The sequence below is a fragment of the Tachypleus tridentatus genome, chromosome 11 (genome assembly GCF_004210375.1).
Source record: "Tachypleus tridentatus isolate NWPU-2018 chromosome 11, ASM421037v1, whole genome shotgun sequence".
Taxonomy (NCBI): domain Eukaryota; kingdom Metazoa; phylum Arthropoda; class Merostomata; order Xiphosura; family Limulidae; genus Tachypleus; species Tachypleus tridentatus.
The window spans coordinates 47764006-47782400 of record NC_134835.1 but is presented as its reverse complement, the minus strand read 5'-3'; the positions used below and the strand labels follow the sequence as shown (position 1 = coordinate 47782400).

Here is an 18395-nt window from a genome sequence, read left to right as displayed (position 1 = left end):
TTTCACTTCAAACACTGTTTTTAACTTGGCTATTCAGTCCATGACTGTCACATAAAGTACCATTCTGGTAAAACATGTTAAATAATTCATGGCCAAGAGAGAGTATTTAAGAAGTTAGGCATTAATTATTTCCATATTGAGCCAGAAAGAAAAATGTTATTCTGCCTTTGTCAGTTAAAGTATGTGTAAAATAAGTTATTTTGGCTTACAGAATATAACTTACAACACAAAATTTTGAACTTTTCTGCAGCTAATTTGTGCCAAGTGTAAAAATTTTTCATTGGAATATTCTCTTATATGAATTAAAAATGCACATAATTTTGATGTTTTCACATTATGTCAGATTACTGTAATCTCAGGGAGATCAACAGAAGAAAATATTATGTCAAGCTCTTTTCAAAGAGATTAAATTACTAGACCCTGAGTTATTCAGTTAAACAGCTTTAACTTAATATAACATGCTGACCCAGAGGCTGGGATAACAGTTGCAGTTTAATATGGCAGGAACATCCACTATGGAAATTATCACAGCTCTCTGTGGCAAATTGTTATTGGAAAATAACATTTTGGGACAACATGAGACTTATTGGTCCATCTCAGCTGTTCCACAATCTAAACTAACTTTAAAAAATTAAAGCTAGCCATTATTATTCATATAATTATCAAGCTTATTCTTAAACTTACATAAATTTACTGCCTCTACAACATCCAAAGACAACCCTTTCCAGAGGCCAATCACTGTATTATAAATATAAAACTGTGTTTGCTGAAGATAACTCCAACCCTGCCAAAATTTATATTTGTGTCCCCTAGTCCTATTATTTTCACTCTTAAATTAAATATGATGTATCAACACTATCAATTACCTCTGTGATCTCTGTAGACTTTATTCATTGTTTCTGTAGATACAACTTAAAATCATATTTGTCCGACCATTAGCAACAGAACATTGGTTGGGTGGTTTTAAAAACTGATAGACTATTACACAAATATCCCTTACTTTAACAACACTGTTCAGGTTGTTCACATCAAATTATACTTAAAATTCAAATTATGATAACCCACATAAATTATTTTGTATTTATTGTAATTAGAACCCATCTGCTATTTATTTGCTCAATTCAATAAATGAACTAAATCCTTTTATAAAGCAGCAGCATCTTTTCTACAGCTACCAACACTTAAGACATTAATATCATCTGCAAATTTAAATAATTTATTGACTATTCCTTCATCTATGTCATTGATGTAAATCAGAATGACAATAAAGGTCCCAAGAGTGAGCCCTGAGGTATCCCACTTTTGGCATTAATCCAGTTTGACTGAACTCTATTTGTAACAACCCTCCGTTTTCTTCTATCCAATTTACTAATTTATCATACAAACCTATAAAGATAATTTGTTTTACAAGCCTTTTATGCGAGACCTTGTAAAATGCTTTCTGAAAATACAGATACACCAAATCTACACCCTTACCTTTATCTTTATAAGCAGTAACCTTTTCAAAGAATGTCATAAATGTGTAAGGCAAGATTCTTCCTTAGTGAAACAATGTTGACTATTCAGTAAAATTCTAAACTTTGTTAAATGACTTTGTAAAGCATCTTTTAACATATGTTCTAAAACTTTTCCCATATATGTAAGGATAATGGGTCAGCAATTACTGGGACAATTTTTATCAACTCCCTTTAAAAGATGAGCTATATTAGCTAACTTCCAATTCTCTAGTACCTGTCCATTATTCAAGAGCTGACAAAAAATTGTAGTAATTGGCTCACATATCTAATCTTTAACCTCCTTCAAAACCCTTGAGGAAATATTATCTGGCCCAGGAGACATCATTTTTTAAACTTCTCAATTTTTTCTTAACCAGCTCAGAATTAATGCAGTCATTTTGTTTGATCTCATCTCCATTTATCAACTGTTCAAGATGTAGAATACTGCTCGAATCTTCATTAATAAAAAAAACTGAAGAAAAAGCAAAATTTAATAACCTATTAATCTCATAATGATCAAATACTAGCCTTTCTTCATCATCCATCAAAGGTCATGCCCATATTTTATTTTGTTTACCTTTAATGTATTTAAAGAAATTCTCACAGTTAATTTCTACATTTTTAGTCAACCTTTTTTCATACATCTTTTTTGACGTCCTAATATTCTGTTTCACCAACTTTCTTCAGGTATTGATGATGACCAAAGCTTGTAAAAATGTTGTACATTTTCTAATTAAAAAAAAACAAAAAACTTTCTTTCTTTACCAATTCATGCCACCTCCAAACTTTATTTCCTAAAGGTACGTTCCATATCATTAGCTCATAAGACTAGGTTCTAGACATAAAAGTGTTGAGGAAGTTGTGATATTTACCAATGACTCTTCTTCAAATAATTCAAACAATGATTGAAAATGTAATGTGAACACTTAATGTACATGGTACATAATGTTATTCTTACAGTTGAGTTATAAAGAAGACAAAGCGATTTTCTAGTAATTTTTTGTGGTTTTCAACATTGATGTACTTAGCAGAATACAATGTACTTTAGTAAATATAAGAGATTTAAAAGGGTGAGCAAAATTCTCACCTTATAGATGTTTATACCTCAATATATTATTTTCTTGTTACAAAAAGATAAAATCTGACAGTTTTAAATTATAACACTAGTAATATTTTGCTCCATTAAATTTTCATTTTATATTTTGTTTTCTTGCAAACATTAGTAGTAACTTAATTGGTGTTTGATTTTGTGTGTAAAAAGCAGAGAATGATTTTCTTAAAACCCAGCCTTGGTTAATTTCCTTGATTTTTATAGCTTGCAAAAAATCCATTCTTGAAACTTTCCACTGATAATATTTTACTTAGCATATTATAGCTTTGGATAAGTCAACATTACATATTATTCTGTGTAGAACTAACCAATATAATACAAAGCTTTTACAACTGTAAAGTATGTAAGAGTAAAATAAATTAATAAACTGTGTGCACTAAACATTAACAAAACTAACACATTATAATAAGCACCCATTTCATGTCACTTTACATAGAAAAAAGGGCAAGATATACTAATAAAAATTACTTTTTCTCGTGTCTTCAATATATTTCATAGGGTTGCAAAGAGATACTTTAAACTTACTACACATTAGACAGTTTTCATTAGATAACTTTTCAAGGGAACAACATTTCGGTAAATTATACCAGAACAGTAACCATCTAGTAGTTTGTCACTCTTATCTAAATTTAACCAAGTTGATTGTCTACTGAAAACTCAGCCTTTGTTACCTTTTATGTTTTAATTTTCTCATGTTTGTTTAGATTCACTGACATGTATAAAATATATAAACAACTGAATGAAATGCAAATTTGATAATCTTGTTTATTTTTCAATTAATTTTCACCATCATGACAAAATCTGTCAAAATTTGCTTACATAAGAAAAACACCCATATATCATGAAAGAAAAGCAGACACTACAAAAAGTTTAAACAGAACAGGATACTATCTTGTGTATGAATACAAAAAGCTACAGTTGTGTTTGACCCTAGTAATATGTTTTTCAATAAAATATTTCTTGAAAAATTATTTTAATCACTTGGAAACTTCATTATGACAAGAATTTCTTTACATATTTCAAGGTATTGGAAAATTAGTAAAATAACCACACAGATATTAACAGTGAAATAACCGAGCAACTTGCAATGTTATATGCACACACACACACACACACACACATATAAATAAGTTACTTTATTATATGTATACATCCAAATTCAATACCATGACATCTTTATATCAACAAACACAACCACTTCAAATTATATTACTTGGAAAATTAACAGTTACATTACTTTTAATACATAAAAAAAAATATTATCAAAGCATATTGATAAGAGAAATTATGAAATGAAGAAAAACACTTTAGATTTTATTAATATTCCACTCAAAAATTATCAATTCTTTTCAAACAATAATTACGTGATGTCTTAATTGTTCAAATTACTTTTATTTGAAATAGGAACTTTTATGTATTCAATTAAGTAAATGATATGCATTTATCTACACAGGAAAATGCATTTAATAATTACTCCAGATGAAAAACAGTATTTGTTTTCAATGTTATACTATAAATAAAACTAAGAGTATATATTCTGTTATTGAGATGTCATTTACAGAAAGCATAAAATTAAAAACAAAATTAGTTATTTAAGACTTGAGAAAAATTTGATGTAAAGAACAGTGTTACGATGAACCACTGCTAGAATCAAAGTTAAGATCATTCAAAAATAAACAAAAAAGCCTCAGTAAACATTTTTGTCAATTAACATCATGAAAAATTTCATCAAGTTTGATAAAAATATAAATAAATAACATAAATTAAGAACCTGGAAAGTTCACCACAGATTTCATTGTTTTTATTTCTTTGTTATGTTATATATTACTGTATTTTATTTGCTATCACTTCTACGTGAGTTAATTTTACCACTCAGTCTGCAATGAAGATATGCTTGGTTAGTTAATTCTGAAATATAGCTTTCCAGCATTCTATTAAAAAAAAAAATTAAATAGAAATTTGAAATCCTTACAATATATGGAATATGAATTGGCCACCAGCACAACCAATTTGCACTAGTTTCCAGTCTAAGAGGGAGAGTAAAGTCCATACCTCAGTCCAAAATCCTGCACAAAACACAGTAGGAGGTACACATTTTGGCAATAAAAGATCTCATTTTCTAGCTCTATAAAGACAATTTCTCTTTGCAGTAATTTTTGCAAGTTCTGTCAACAGAGATGGCTGAGAAAAGCTCATTGAAGATTACTTGCTATTCAAAGATGGAAAAGTGCAGTACCTGCCTGAACATTAACATTTGTACTATTTTGTACAATAGAAACAGTCCAATCAACTCCATAAACTCTTTATCTCTGTGGACAAACACTCTTTACTGCAGTAATAATTTTTTGGTTCTAACTTAAATACTGAAAACTATGACCACCCTCTGTAGCCCCACCCATTCATGCAAATTTGTTCTTATTGGAATATTTTTCAAATTTTCAACAAACTGTTACTTTAGTTCTATGATTTGAACTTACAGTTCTTCAGTAAATCAACTTGTAATAATTTATTAATAATTTCTATTATATTTTAAAGGTGTACTTACTTTTTAAGTTATTCTGTTCAGTCTTATTTTGAATTCTCAGCCCATATAAAAGTTTTACTTAATTAAAATAAACCATATCTAAATTCTTCAATTACAAGTTTAAAGACCATAATGATGTACCTGAACTCAAAACAAGACATTTGAAAAGCTCTGAATAATCAAAAAAAGAGAAATTTCAACATTTTCTCATACTGAAAATGTATTTCCAACAGTTACTTACCACCTATCACCCATAGCTTTCTCAGCTTTATTGCAGCAACTTGTGCTAATCATGTGACCACCCTCCACTAATACCATTACAACTTCTATATTAGTGCACAATTTTCATTTTTAAAAATTAGCATATACAAGCCCCCAAAAACCAGAAAATCAATAGGGAGGAAGAGTGGAAAGTGGGTGAACAAAGGTAACTACCTATCAGAAATACATTTTCAGCATTAGAAAGTGTTAACTTCCGATAAAGGTACCACCTCTGCTCCCCCATTACTAGAATCTCACACTGGAAAGGTAGAGGGGTCAGTGATTGTGCAGAAACAAATACTCAAACAGAGAGTGACTGCTGTGCAAAAATACAGGTGTACCACAATTAAAATACAAGACACACTTGTGGGGTATAACACTATTTCTGGAAAAGGTATGTTCTTCACTCAGAAGAAGAAAGTAAGACAGAGTGGGAACAAATAGAATATGCGGTAAGGCCTACAGGATCGCATGAATAGACCAAGTAAGGTTTCTCCAGACAGAAAACATCAAGGGGAAGCATTTTTGGATATAATGTACTAAGCCAAGTGTATTTGAATGATAAAACCAACATGGAAGTGCCTTGCATAAGTGTGGTACACCCAGGGGAAGCACCCTGTATTTATAACAAGACAGCCAAGTGAGTACCACCCAGGAAAAAAACATCTGGGGGAAGTTCCTTGGTATACAATAGATTATATCATGAGTAGTCCATCTGGGAAGAAGACATCCACTGGAATCACTTTGCATAATAGATTTTGCATAATTTATGTGAATAACAATGATAAATAAAAATTAACAAGTGCAATCCACCTGGGTAAAAAAAATATGGTAAAAGGCCTCGAATTAATATCAAGATAGCCAAGTGATGTCTACCCAGGCAAAAACGTCTTGGGGAAGTCCCTTGGTATATACTGGATTACACAAGTTCAGTCCATTTGGGCAGAAATCATCCACTGGAACCACCTTGCATAACATATTTCATGTCATACTGTGTGTATAATATGCAGCACAACAATGATAGCCCTTTTCTCATTGAGTAAGTATATATGTCTTTGTGATTTTGTTATTGTACTAAACCCACTCAAGAAGAAACCTCCATATTCACTACTCTAGTGACAGAAAACTGGAAGTGGCAAAAACCCTTCATGTTCCAGCAGAAGAAAGAGAGAAGGAGGCCTGGAGGAACTACCCCCCAGAGACAGTGCAATGAATGTGTTTCTCAATTTTGAAAAGCAGAAATACCTGGATTGTAAAATCACAAGTGAGTAGAGAAGAGCAAAATTATCTACCTGCTTTCCTCATGAAATCCATGAGTGATGGTCCTCATAGTAAAAGAAACATTTGATACATAGATACACCACTGGAAAAGTAGAAGGTGGTCTTACAGAAACACCCTGTCTCCACAATGAGAATTGGAGAAATATACAGATATAGTGCTACGATATAAAATTTAGCAGACCTGACCAGGGAACACCCACCATCAGGTGGGTCCTGAAATATGATGTATAAGTAACTATAAAAAAAGACTTACTCCACTCACAGATGAAGAGATGTGTGTGGATAGAATTACTAAGGAGGAAAATGATATCTGCCCGAGGGTAGTGCAGACAAAAAATGATGAAAGTTTAGAGAATTGTCCAAATGTCAGCCTGAATGATCCCCTCCAACTGATGGTGAAATCAAGCAGCTAATGACAAAGTTAGATGATGAACTAGGCATGAAGAAACAACATGTCAGGGACACATCCAAATATGCCAAGTGTAGGAATTGATTAACCCAACCAATGAGTGTAATAGGAGAAAAATCAGGAGAAACAAGAATGCTATGAAACAATGAGACAGGAATGAGAACAATGAAAAGATTCTGTAAGAGCCAAATAACAGAGCAGGGATTGAACTGGACAAAGAAGATGATCCAGAAAAGAAAGGGAACACAGGTAGGAGAAGAAAAGGCAAAACAACCTAATCAACGAACCAATGTCCAGGGGAAAGAATGTCATACAAATCAAAATGATGAAACTGCATGCCAGGAAGGGGAGGATTGAGGTTTTAAGAGAAATATTTGACAAGGAACAAAATGCAATGGGTTCAAAGAGAAAATCAGCAGGAGAGGATGAACAATATGGAGGTACCAATCTGGCAGAACAAAGAAATATAACAGATGGATCAGATGAAAGAAACAGAACAACATGGGATAGAGAAACTTTCAGGAAAAAGAAGAAAGGAGGGAGCTACAGTTGAAACAGAAAAACCTTGAACAAACAACCAGAAGAAGAGCTGGGACAGGTGAGGAATAGAAATACTAAGGGATGGAAACCCTAGAAAAAATATAATAGATTGAAGCAAGATTTATACCTCTGATACACAAACAAGAAGAATTGGTGAAAGTTATTGGCAATGAAAGATGTGACATGGGACTGGACAAAAGACACACAGAAAGATAGAGTATTGAAATGTTGAGGCAAAGTCTGTTGCTCCATGAAGGGCCAGAGCAGACCATTCTAGAGCATTTAACAGAACACAAGAAGGAGGGGTCTAGATAAGGGAAATGACCCAGCAGAGAAAAAGTCTGAATGGAGAGTAGACAAATAAGGAGCAAGGCCCTGAGCTGAGGCATGTGACCAGACAAAAGTCATTCTGAAAGAAGTGAGGAGACATTTGGAAGAAAAACATCAAATCTGGGATGACTGAAGAGCAGGCAGAACAGAGAACAGGATAAAGGTGTGTTGTTCCAGTGAGGACCAGAGAGGGAAACACACCTGAGTGTCCAATACAGAAGAGTCAGCAGAGCACAACAAGATTTGGTCTGAATAAGGGGAAAGATCCAAAAGATGAGTCAAATTGGAGTGTAGGCATATATATGAAGACTCCTCCAATCTTGACTAAAAGCATCTATCTCAAGAGCTGAAGGGCGAGGAACTGCAGTTGAATAGGAAAAAAATGTGGCATACCAGTGAATGGGAAACATGTACATATATGCAGTGTTCCCTGCAGAGAACACACCAATAGAAAAATGTAAGAATGAAGAGACCATTCTGCAGATAACCTGGTGGGGGATGTCATAAGAGAATCAGGACATAATAAGAGATCAGCCACAAGAATCAGAACTCAAGAAACATTATCTGCCACAATAGTCACATCAAAGTCACTGCTGCAATATATGAAATCCAGAGTTTGGTACTTGGTTCTCCCTTTCTAGGTAGTGAAGCTAACAACAGCAGAATTGCAGAAAGAATCAAAACCATCTCCCCTGCATGAATTGGAGGAAAGGCTACAGAGCCCAATGAACTGCCAATGTACCAGGATGTAGATATGGAGAGTATTCAACTGACCACAGATCCAAAAACGTACGGAACTGAGGATACTGAAATGGTTTAAGGGATCATGAGAAAAGTTCCACTGTTCAAGAAGTATCCATTGAAGGGAATGATTATGTGTTCAAACCAAAGAAATGAGCACTTCCATTAAAGACGTCATCTTCAAAGAGAGAGAGAAGCTCATGGACATAAAGAGAAGAAAAAAAGATGGCAAAGGTAACTGTCAGCTTGACATCCTAGGGCTAAAGTAGAGAAGGATGGGTTCAACCAAAAAAGGATTTGAAGACAGCCCCCAAATAAATAAGATATTGTGAGTGGTAGTAAAGGTCTTTTCCAAACAGAAAAGAAACACGCTTTGGGAGCTTCTCAAAGAAGAAAGCAGATGTGAGTGACTGATTGGACACAGGAAGTGACAAGCAGAAGCCTGTTGTTCATGAAATGTGAGCCTGAAGACCCAATGAGTGAAGATGACATGCAAAAGGATACCATTCCACAAAACACATACAGAGCTGAAGAATGACAGTCTGTGAGCATCTAGAACAGGAAGGCAAAACTCACCTAGAAGAACCAAAGAAAAGAACAAGAAATGGGGGCATAAAAACCCACTAAAGTAAGACTCTGTGGTGAAGTGGGGTGACTGTCCGATTGGTATGTACAGCTCCAGGACAGAACATGAAAGGGACTTCAAACTCCCATGTATAGGGAGACAAAGAATGATGGGAGTAAATACCTGGTTGAATGAGCTCCATATGTTAGATAACTCCATTAATTAGTTGAACAAAAACAGACTGAGCAAGATGACCAGACAAGGTACAAACCCAAGGAAAAGGGAGATCTGGGAAGTGAGTAGGTGGGGAGCAAAAGTGAAGTAAAATACTCTTATAGATAACTCACAAAAAGAATAGAAGTTTTGTGAAATGTAGCCAAAAAGATACATGACCTAAAAAAATGAAGAAAATATATAGAACTAATGAACTAACACAAACTTACACGTGTCATAAAAACAGAGCTTAAATGCAACACACCTGCAAAACTACAAACTTGATTTATAACACAAAACAATAAGTATTCTTAAAGTACAAAACTGATAAGATAAACAATGTTGAAGTCAAATCAAAGAAACTATAAGGCAAAGGACAGAAAAAGAAAACTTACCTGAAAGAACACGAGAATATAAATGCCCCAATTAAGAAAACAAAGACTGACTCAAAACTAAGCCCTATTTAGATGTGACTGGTAATACAGATACAAAAACACAAACAAACTTGTAAATATATTACACTAACAGTGAAAAACATGTAAAATATTAAACCAAATTATGGCAAGAAACAAGTTATAAACACAAGTCATAAACTAAAGTTACACAACACTGATCAGAGAAGACATGAATAATGTTAAATTATCAAGTGCTGAAATTCGATTGTACACGTACTTATATAAACTCTTTTAACATGGGTATATCTATGGGAAGTGAGAAATATACACTTAAAACTTATAACAGATCTCCTGAGAAAAAGAATACTACACATCTTGAAAAACAAAATGCTGGTTGAAAGTAAGACAGACACCATAAATCCTGAAACTTTGGTCTACCATAAGAAACCCAAATTCATACAAGCAAAGTAAAATTTGGAAAACAGAAATATTGAAAACATGTGAATAGAAACTTGAACTTCAAACTGTTATTAATTGGTGATCAAGAAAAATAAAAATTTATGCAGTTACACAAAGAACCATGTCTATATACGAGAACTGACAATTGAGGAAGTAAAAATTGTGCTACAAAGGTAGAGGAAGCTACCTGCACTAATACAGATGGTCCAATGGGATTGGTGGAGGGTAGTCACATGGCCAACACATGTTGCTGCAATGACACAAAATATATAGGGGTATAAAAGATTGGTGCACTTTTATAAAGTTTACCAAAGCCTAGAGGTTAAATGAAGATTGAGATAGCTATAGGAGAAAGGAGGTAGTACCATTTTGGAATGATGATGTATTCATAATGTATTTCAATAAGTACCAATAAACTAAAACTTACTACATAATATATTAAGTTAGTTTTAAATACAGAATATAAAGTGAAATGAAATTATAGAAATTACTTTGGTCCTTAGAAATTGAGGCGACACACATGCACACACATACGTATATATGTAAAGCATAATAACACAACATAACTGTATTGACTCTGGTGAAGAAAATATACTTAACAGGCACTAAAAAAGAAGTTACGCAAATATTCTGGTTAAAAGAATCATTTCTTCAACAGTAGTCCATCACAATATCACATAAATAGGTATTTCTTGTCAATCAGACAACTGTCACTTTTCATACAGGTCAGCTGATGGCTCAATAAGCTCTCATATTATTGAATCCAACAGTTAAGTTCTTGTCAAACTTGTTCATAAAGACGTCTTGCAATAGAAAATAAAAACATTTTTTTTATATTAATACAACTTCAGAGTGCTGCTGTACTTAGAAACAGTAGTTTCTTCTTAAATACACTTATTTCATACACTAATAATTTTTAAAAAATAACAGCATGCCTGTTGAAGAATTATAAAAAGTCAATATAAAAAATATAATCACAAAACATTCTCGCAGAAGATACTCTGGTAATAATTTCTCTCACTTAACTATCAATGGGTTATCTATATACTTAACATTTTCAAATATAGGTAAAAACAAAAAATATTTACCAACTAGTTAAATAAATTAAAACAATTTATGTTTAAATATGATCTAAAAGAAATCAGATTAATGAAAACATTAGGATTGGAAAACAAACAAATATGAAGTTAATACACAGTAAAATTTTTATCTGCATTCAGTTACACGTATTGATATAAGGAAGAATATACACGGTGAAATGCAAATCCTTCATATCAAAATTCTTACCTACTGTATAGGTAAACTTTATACAGAGAGAGAAATCAAACTGTTATAGTGTGTCATGTTTCTCTTGAGGATGTCTGCACAAGGCCCTAGAACTCTCTCAAATCTGGCCCGATCCATCTTTACACACTTGAGAGATCCCTTAGCTTTCACAGTAGCTGCTCTTGGACGGTCTAACAGTAGAGCTATTTCTCCTATGGTAAAGTGGTAAATGTAAATTGGGATGACATTCTATAATTACAATTTATACTACTTTATTTATTTGTTTTTACAGAATCAAAATATCTTTGTAAATAAAAGTGTCTTTTTATACGTGGCTACAAACAGTTCAGGATATTGTGGGTTGAAGCACTTAAATGTGACCCTCTAACAATTTTTCATGTTGGTGTGTACTTGAAGAACAATCTTCAATGCATTTTGAAAGCTAATATACAGTTATACATCACTTATAATTTAACTGTATTAGATCTGAAAACACATTTTCTCTTCATTGTTTTGGGGTTGCTGACAACTTTTGTTTATTATTAAAACTGTTATCAGTATGTGTTTTGTGATATCCTATATTACAGTTTAATGCACTGTAATTTTAATCTCAGCTTGGTTTTACTCAGAAATTGATAATAATATTTATTTGAATACCTGACACAATACATGACACTCCTGACATAGGGTAACTAACTAGTCATGAAACTTCTTATGCTATTAAAAGTATTGACAGTATTAAGAGAAGTTTTATTTGTACAAAAGATGCCTAATGCATAAATAAAAGAAAAAAGATGGGGGAGGATAAACATTTAAACAAATTATTATGTCTAAATAACACAAAAAGTAACTTATGCTTCCATGGATACCTGTGTTGAACTAAAGTTTTTTGTTTTGTGTGTGTGTGTGTGTGTGTGTGTGTAACTTTATCCAATTCTTTTATTAAACAATTCTGCTAATGTTGCTGAAACTCTTACCAAAATAATCAGAAGAAACTAAATTTCCAACTTCAACTTGTGATTCATCTTCTGAGCGTTTTTGAAGAACAGCAGCTACACCCTTAAAAGCACATTAAAAAAACAAACAAACAAAAGCATGTGGATTAATCCAAAAACATGGAAGGATTTGAAGAAATAACACCAATTTCACACTCCAACTAATTTGATGGGGGGATGCATAAAAACATCTATAATTAGTAAGCTTAGGGAATTTTGAATTATGTTATTGCTATAAGCAGTTAACCTCAAACTGCTAATTTCAACTTTTAGTGTACGTTCTTGATGAAAAGTAACAAAATTTATAAATTAATATATCTTTAAGTTTTCCAATCAATACTGATCCTCCCTCACAACATATGAAGAGTACAACAATTTAAGAAACATTTGTGTTTGTTGCTGACAAAGAAATATATTATTATCATATCTAAACCAGAGCAGACACTGCCAGTGTCTAGCTGAAAATCCTGATTAATTCATAGAACAGTGACAGTCTCTTTGGTTGACAAGTAATCCATACTCTGTTATCATCCAACAGATGAAGAAAGTTGAATTTTTATAAGGTATTGTGAAAATTATTAGGAAATCATTAAAATAATTTCATAAGCACAAGACAAATTATTGGTTTAAGAGTAAAGATTACTAAAACCATGGTCTTTAAAACCAATCCATGACAAAAGAATCAGCGAAAAACATAATTTTAAGACTCATTAAAATGACTGGATGATTTTAATAATATGGAAGTAACTAACTTGGTAATGATCTATCAGAAACAAAAGGTGAATATGAAATTCAGCAAAGAAATATCCTCACTGATTTATTATAAATTAAAGACATTTGTCAAATTATGCTTGGATTTGAAAATAAAAATATACAATGAAAACAACTTGTTCTGCATCTATATCAAGTTATTTGTATGGTTTATGCTTATATTTATGTGATAAAAAACAAAAAAACATTTAATTTAAAACTTTTACTTAACATTTCCATATGCTACTAAGGCCTACTGTGCCATTGAAAACATATTTTATCATTAATGTTACAGAAATTTATGAAATGAAAGATTATAAAGTGAAAAATACCAATCATTAACAATATTAGAACAAACTAATGGCTTGCAAAAAGCACACAATTTCCCCTATCTCTCAAAATTGTTCTGACTTAATAACTATATGACACAAGTTGTTACAAATTCATCCAAGCTAATTATTAATTTTGACACAGGAACAAATCTTGTACTTTGAGTAAAATTGATGATATTCTGTTTGAAACACAAAGTATACGTCATTTGATAGATGAAAACCTTGACCTTTTATTAGTTATGGGTTCTTTATACTTAATTGTAAGAAACAGCCATTAATAAATCATGTTAGAGAGGATAAGAGACAGGTTGGATCCGATTTTCTATTTGATAGCTCTGTAACCAAACAAAATTGAAGATGATAAAAATTATGGATTATCTGAGCAATGATAATTTTATAGTCAGTAACTTACATTTAATTTCATAGCTTCATGGGAGGTAGTAGATAAAACAGAGATGAAAAGATACTTTGAGAAAACATATCACAAGTCATACCAGGAGAAATTCAAGATTTTCTTAGAATATTGCTTTGTAGAACTAAGAAATTAAAATGTATATACTATTAAAATATAAGTTCTTAAATAAAATTACACTAATTGGTATAACATAAACAAAAACTAGTTTAATAAAATTTTGAATATAAGACACTAAAACCTTATGTCCTTCTCAGTAAAGGATACCTGAAGAAAGAGGGTTAATTTAATACATAGGAAAAATATTAATAAACACATTTAAGTTCCCCAAGTTCAGTGAAACTTTTTTGTAGTAAATTCTTCAACTTTAAATTAAATTTATAAGTGTTTAAAACAATGGCCTCTGCTTAAAGATTTTTATTGGTAATAAATTTTTGTTGTTGATAGAAAGCCAAATGAAAATAACTCAAAAATACAAAAAAGTATAAAATTATACATTTTAATGCTTTTGCTCACATCTTCAATAATGAAAAAGTCATTTCCAGGATGTCCTTGTTCCACAATAATCTCTCCATCATTAAACTGTATAGGTTCTAGAGCATCAGCTACTGTAAGACGTTCCCATTCATCCAGGCTCTCTAAAAATCAGCAGCATATATATTTAGCAGATGCCCTACCAAATATATTACTCACAGTATTTATCAGCAGATACCATGCTTTTATCTGTAGCAAAGTATCATCATTCTCTAGTTACACTGTGGCATCATACACCATAAAAAGGAATTTAATGGTAGATAACATAATGAAGGAACAAATTAGTACTGTACATAATGCTAAATTAATTAATATAAAATTGTCACAACTGCACTGATAATAAATACATAAGATAAAACACAATGCAAGGGAACTTTAAAATCCAAGTCGAAACATCAGAGCAGCTGGCATCCTACTAATACATATTTTACTTGGTTTTATGCTGTGACATCTGACATCAGTCAAAACAGATAAATAAAACTAAAGCATGTTAAAATCCAAAAATGCAGTAACAGGTATAAAAATGATCACATACAACCTGGATCAAGACACAAAACATCAAGCACTTTCTTCCTCCTTAATGAGACTAACCACTTTTGTACTTCTGCATGTGTTATACCAGGGCAATAATAATAATTACCAGACAGCATAAAAGCTCTTAAACGTTATTTCAATAATGAATGATAGTTAAAACGTTTGCATATGAATCCTGTTTAAATACGTGTCAAGCAGTGATTCCTGCTGAGTTTTAGTGCAACATATAGGTCATTTAGTCGATAATGAAAAATGCACTCCTGCTGTTGAAGTGTGAAAATAATAGATTGAGACCTTTTCATTTCTCCCATAATTTTGTGCACGTTATAGACTCTACTCACACCAAACCACTATGTGAGATTAACTTTTAAACATTTGAGCAACTGACAAAGTACATGTCACATTTCCATGAATAGGGACGTAGATCCTGGGAGGGATGGGTAGGATACATCCCCCCTTCATTTTAGATGGGGGTATGGTGCATACAACCACCACCCTACAGTTTGGTCTGTTGAATTGTTTTATTGTATCACAGGTCTACAAATTGTGTGTTTGTTCTTGTGATTCTCATGTTCTTATCAATTGAATTACATAATTAGGCCGAGATGTAGGCTTTTTCAGTAGCCGAAATGTACATCTTAAATATAGACATGCTTCTAAGCTTTTCAATTTAAACGATAGCTCGTAAGTATCAGTCAGTAAGCCTAAGTATACATGCAAGGCTTGCAAACACTATCACAGAATCTACTTACGTCTTATACGTAGTGTAAGATTAAGTAAAATTTTTATCACAACAGATTGAACAGAGCATGAAATTCGAAAGTATTACTCCCAAGCGTAAACTCCTGTGATCTAGATCTGGCAGGCCATTTGTAGTGTGTAGCTGCATCAATCTTATGTGTATATTGTGCGAATTTCCAATGCCATTTGTTCTTATGCATGTCTAGCCAGTTTTATTGTTGAACGCCTTACTCTCCTTAGCTGCCGAAGCCGCTAACCACAGTGTACGTTTAGTGTACCGTTAATGACAGGTTTGGGCCGCTCGGATCCAGACGCGCCGACATCACCCCCCTCCGCTCCCTTTAGTCTGAACCTCGATTTTACAACAGGGCTCATTAGACCTGTGTTTGTGGTCCTCATTAATCCATGAAATTTCAAATTATCACTGCCCTCTAATAAAGTGCTGGTGTTTTATGGTAAAAGAACAATATATTATCTTATCATAGATAGTAAAAAATATTGTATTTACTTGTGTAATTAGAACACAAAAGGAGTGATTTCAACGGCCAGAAGCCTCTACTCAAATTGTATTGCTAGTTTTTGTTTAGGTTGTTTCTATTTAATAGATGTGCTTATAGACATATCATATGTTTGCCTTTTGATGAGCTTTAACAGGAATATAATATATTTGTGATTGTTTAAGTATTTTCGAGAAACTTGCAATTACTTGTGTTGTAACTCGCACACATTATTGTCCCAGTGATGCCCAGGTGGTCAGTCGGCTCGAAAGTCACTGTGAGGTTCGCGCGTTTGACTTAAATACATTGTACAGTTCAGTCCTACTTCCATTCTGTTCTATCTTCATTCGTTGTACGTTAGAGTTTTTAAATAAAGACTGTATTTTAGCCTGTTGAGTCATCTGGGAAACAGATTCCAATTATGACAAGCAAGCATCTGAATCTTTTCAATATTAGACAGTTCTACAAGTGACAATGCAGATGCAGATAATCCAACAACATCAAACAAAGGAATAGAAACTTGCCATACAGAGGAAATACCATAGTCATCACAGGATGAATCTGAAAATGCTTGTGCAACTATTGGGCATCATGAACCATCAGATAGTCGTCAAACAAGTTTGTGCTGTAATGAAAAATCTGACACTCCACAGATACAGTGTGGAAAGCCATATCATCCAAATGCACAGCTAATACCACAACAGAAAACAAAATCTCAAAATATCAACTTCCAGGGCAAGTGGTTTGATAAGTTCGCATGGCTGCACTTCGACAATCAGACTCAAAATTCATATGCTTTCATTGTGCCAAGGCGGAAAATAGAGGCCTTTTTACAGGGAAATTGGAGAGTCCAGTGGAGTATACCTTCATATCCACCGGTTTTTGCAACTGGAAAAAGACAAAACAGAAATTCAACGAACACCAATCCTTCTCTCAGCACAGATTCGCTATATCTCCAGAAGGTTCACTTGAAGTAACTCCAGTGACTGTCCAGCTACATGATGGAAAAAAGCAGCAGCAGGAAGAATGCAAAAGAAGTCTAGTCAAAATATTCAGAAGTTTACGTTTCTTACTGCGTCCAGGTTTAGCATTACGTGGACATACTGATACAGAGGGGAACTTCCTGCAGTTAATGAAGCTCCTGGAAGAGGAAGATCATGAGTTGACAGCCTACTTGTCAAAGAAAACCACATTCACATCACCCCAGGCTCAGAAAGAAATAATGAAGATGCTCAGTCTTCAAATACTGAAGAACATAGCACACGAAGTACAGCAAAGTAAAATTTTTGAATTAATGGTTGATGGCACTCAATATGTTACAAGTGTTGAATAGGAAGCAATATGTGTACAATATGTAGATGAGAACATTGATGTCCATGAGATATTTCTTGGTTTGTACAGTGTTTCCAATACAATTGGTGAAACAATATCCTCAGCTATACTTGATGTACTGACTAGACTCAATTTACCACTGTCAGGATTAAGAGCACAAACTTATGATGGAGCCACTAACATGAGTGGTGCGTACAGTGGATGCCAGGAAAAAATAAAAGATAAGCAACTGTCAGATTTGTTTTTTCACTGCAGAGCACACAAGGCTACCTTAATAATGCAACATGCAGTTGAAGCTTGTGAATGTGTTCAAGATTCTATCCAGTGGGTACATGAACTTGGTGTCTTGCTTCAGAGGTCAGGCAAATACAAGACAATCTTTGAAAATATTGTATCATCAGACAGCCACAATGGTCCAGTTAAATACATCTGCCCACTGATGAAATAATAATCAATGATGTCGAGAAAACCCACTTGTAGAGAGATGTGTATGTAAAAACGGCTCGTTTGGGCTGAGAAAATTTTTTACGTAAAGGTCGAAACGTTGTTCACTCCTCTACGTAAAAAAAAAAAAAAAAAAAAAATTCTCAACCCAAACGAGCCGTTTTTACATACATATATCCGCCCACTGTGTCTAACACGCTGGTTGTGCTGCCTATCTGCAATTACCTGTGCTA

At 33.1% G+C, this 18395-nt stretch overlaps 1 protein-coding gene across 3 annotated transcripts in view; it reads right to left on the bottom strand.

The window, feature by feature from the left end:
• Nucleotides 1-3361: 3361 nt before the first annotated feature.
• Nucleotides 3362-18395, bottom strand: part of LOC143232104 (cAMP-dependent protein kinase type I-alpha regulatory subunit-like) — a 43351-nt gene continuing 28317 nt past the window's right edge. Inside the window, exons 8-11 of one of the 3 annotated variants that reach the window (XM_076467178.1) lie at nt 14597-14718; nt 12569-12650; nt 11613-11803; nt 3362-11128 (exon numbers count right to left, since the gene is read on the bottom strand). In XM_076467178.1, the coding sequence (XP_076323293.1) occupies nt 11631-11803; nt 12569-12650; nt 14597-14718 (377 nt within the window). In that variant the 3' untranslated portion in view covers nt 3362-11128; nt 11613-11630. Of the gene's footprint in view, nt 11129-11612; nt 11804-12568; nt 12651-14080; nt 14205-14596; nt 14719-18395 lie in introns of those variants that run through there. The other 2 variants (XM_076467180.1, XR_013017377.1) reach the window with 2 other exon arrangements.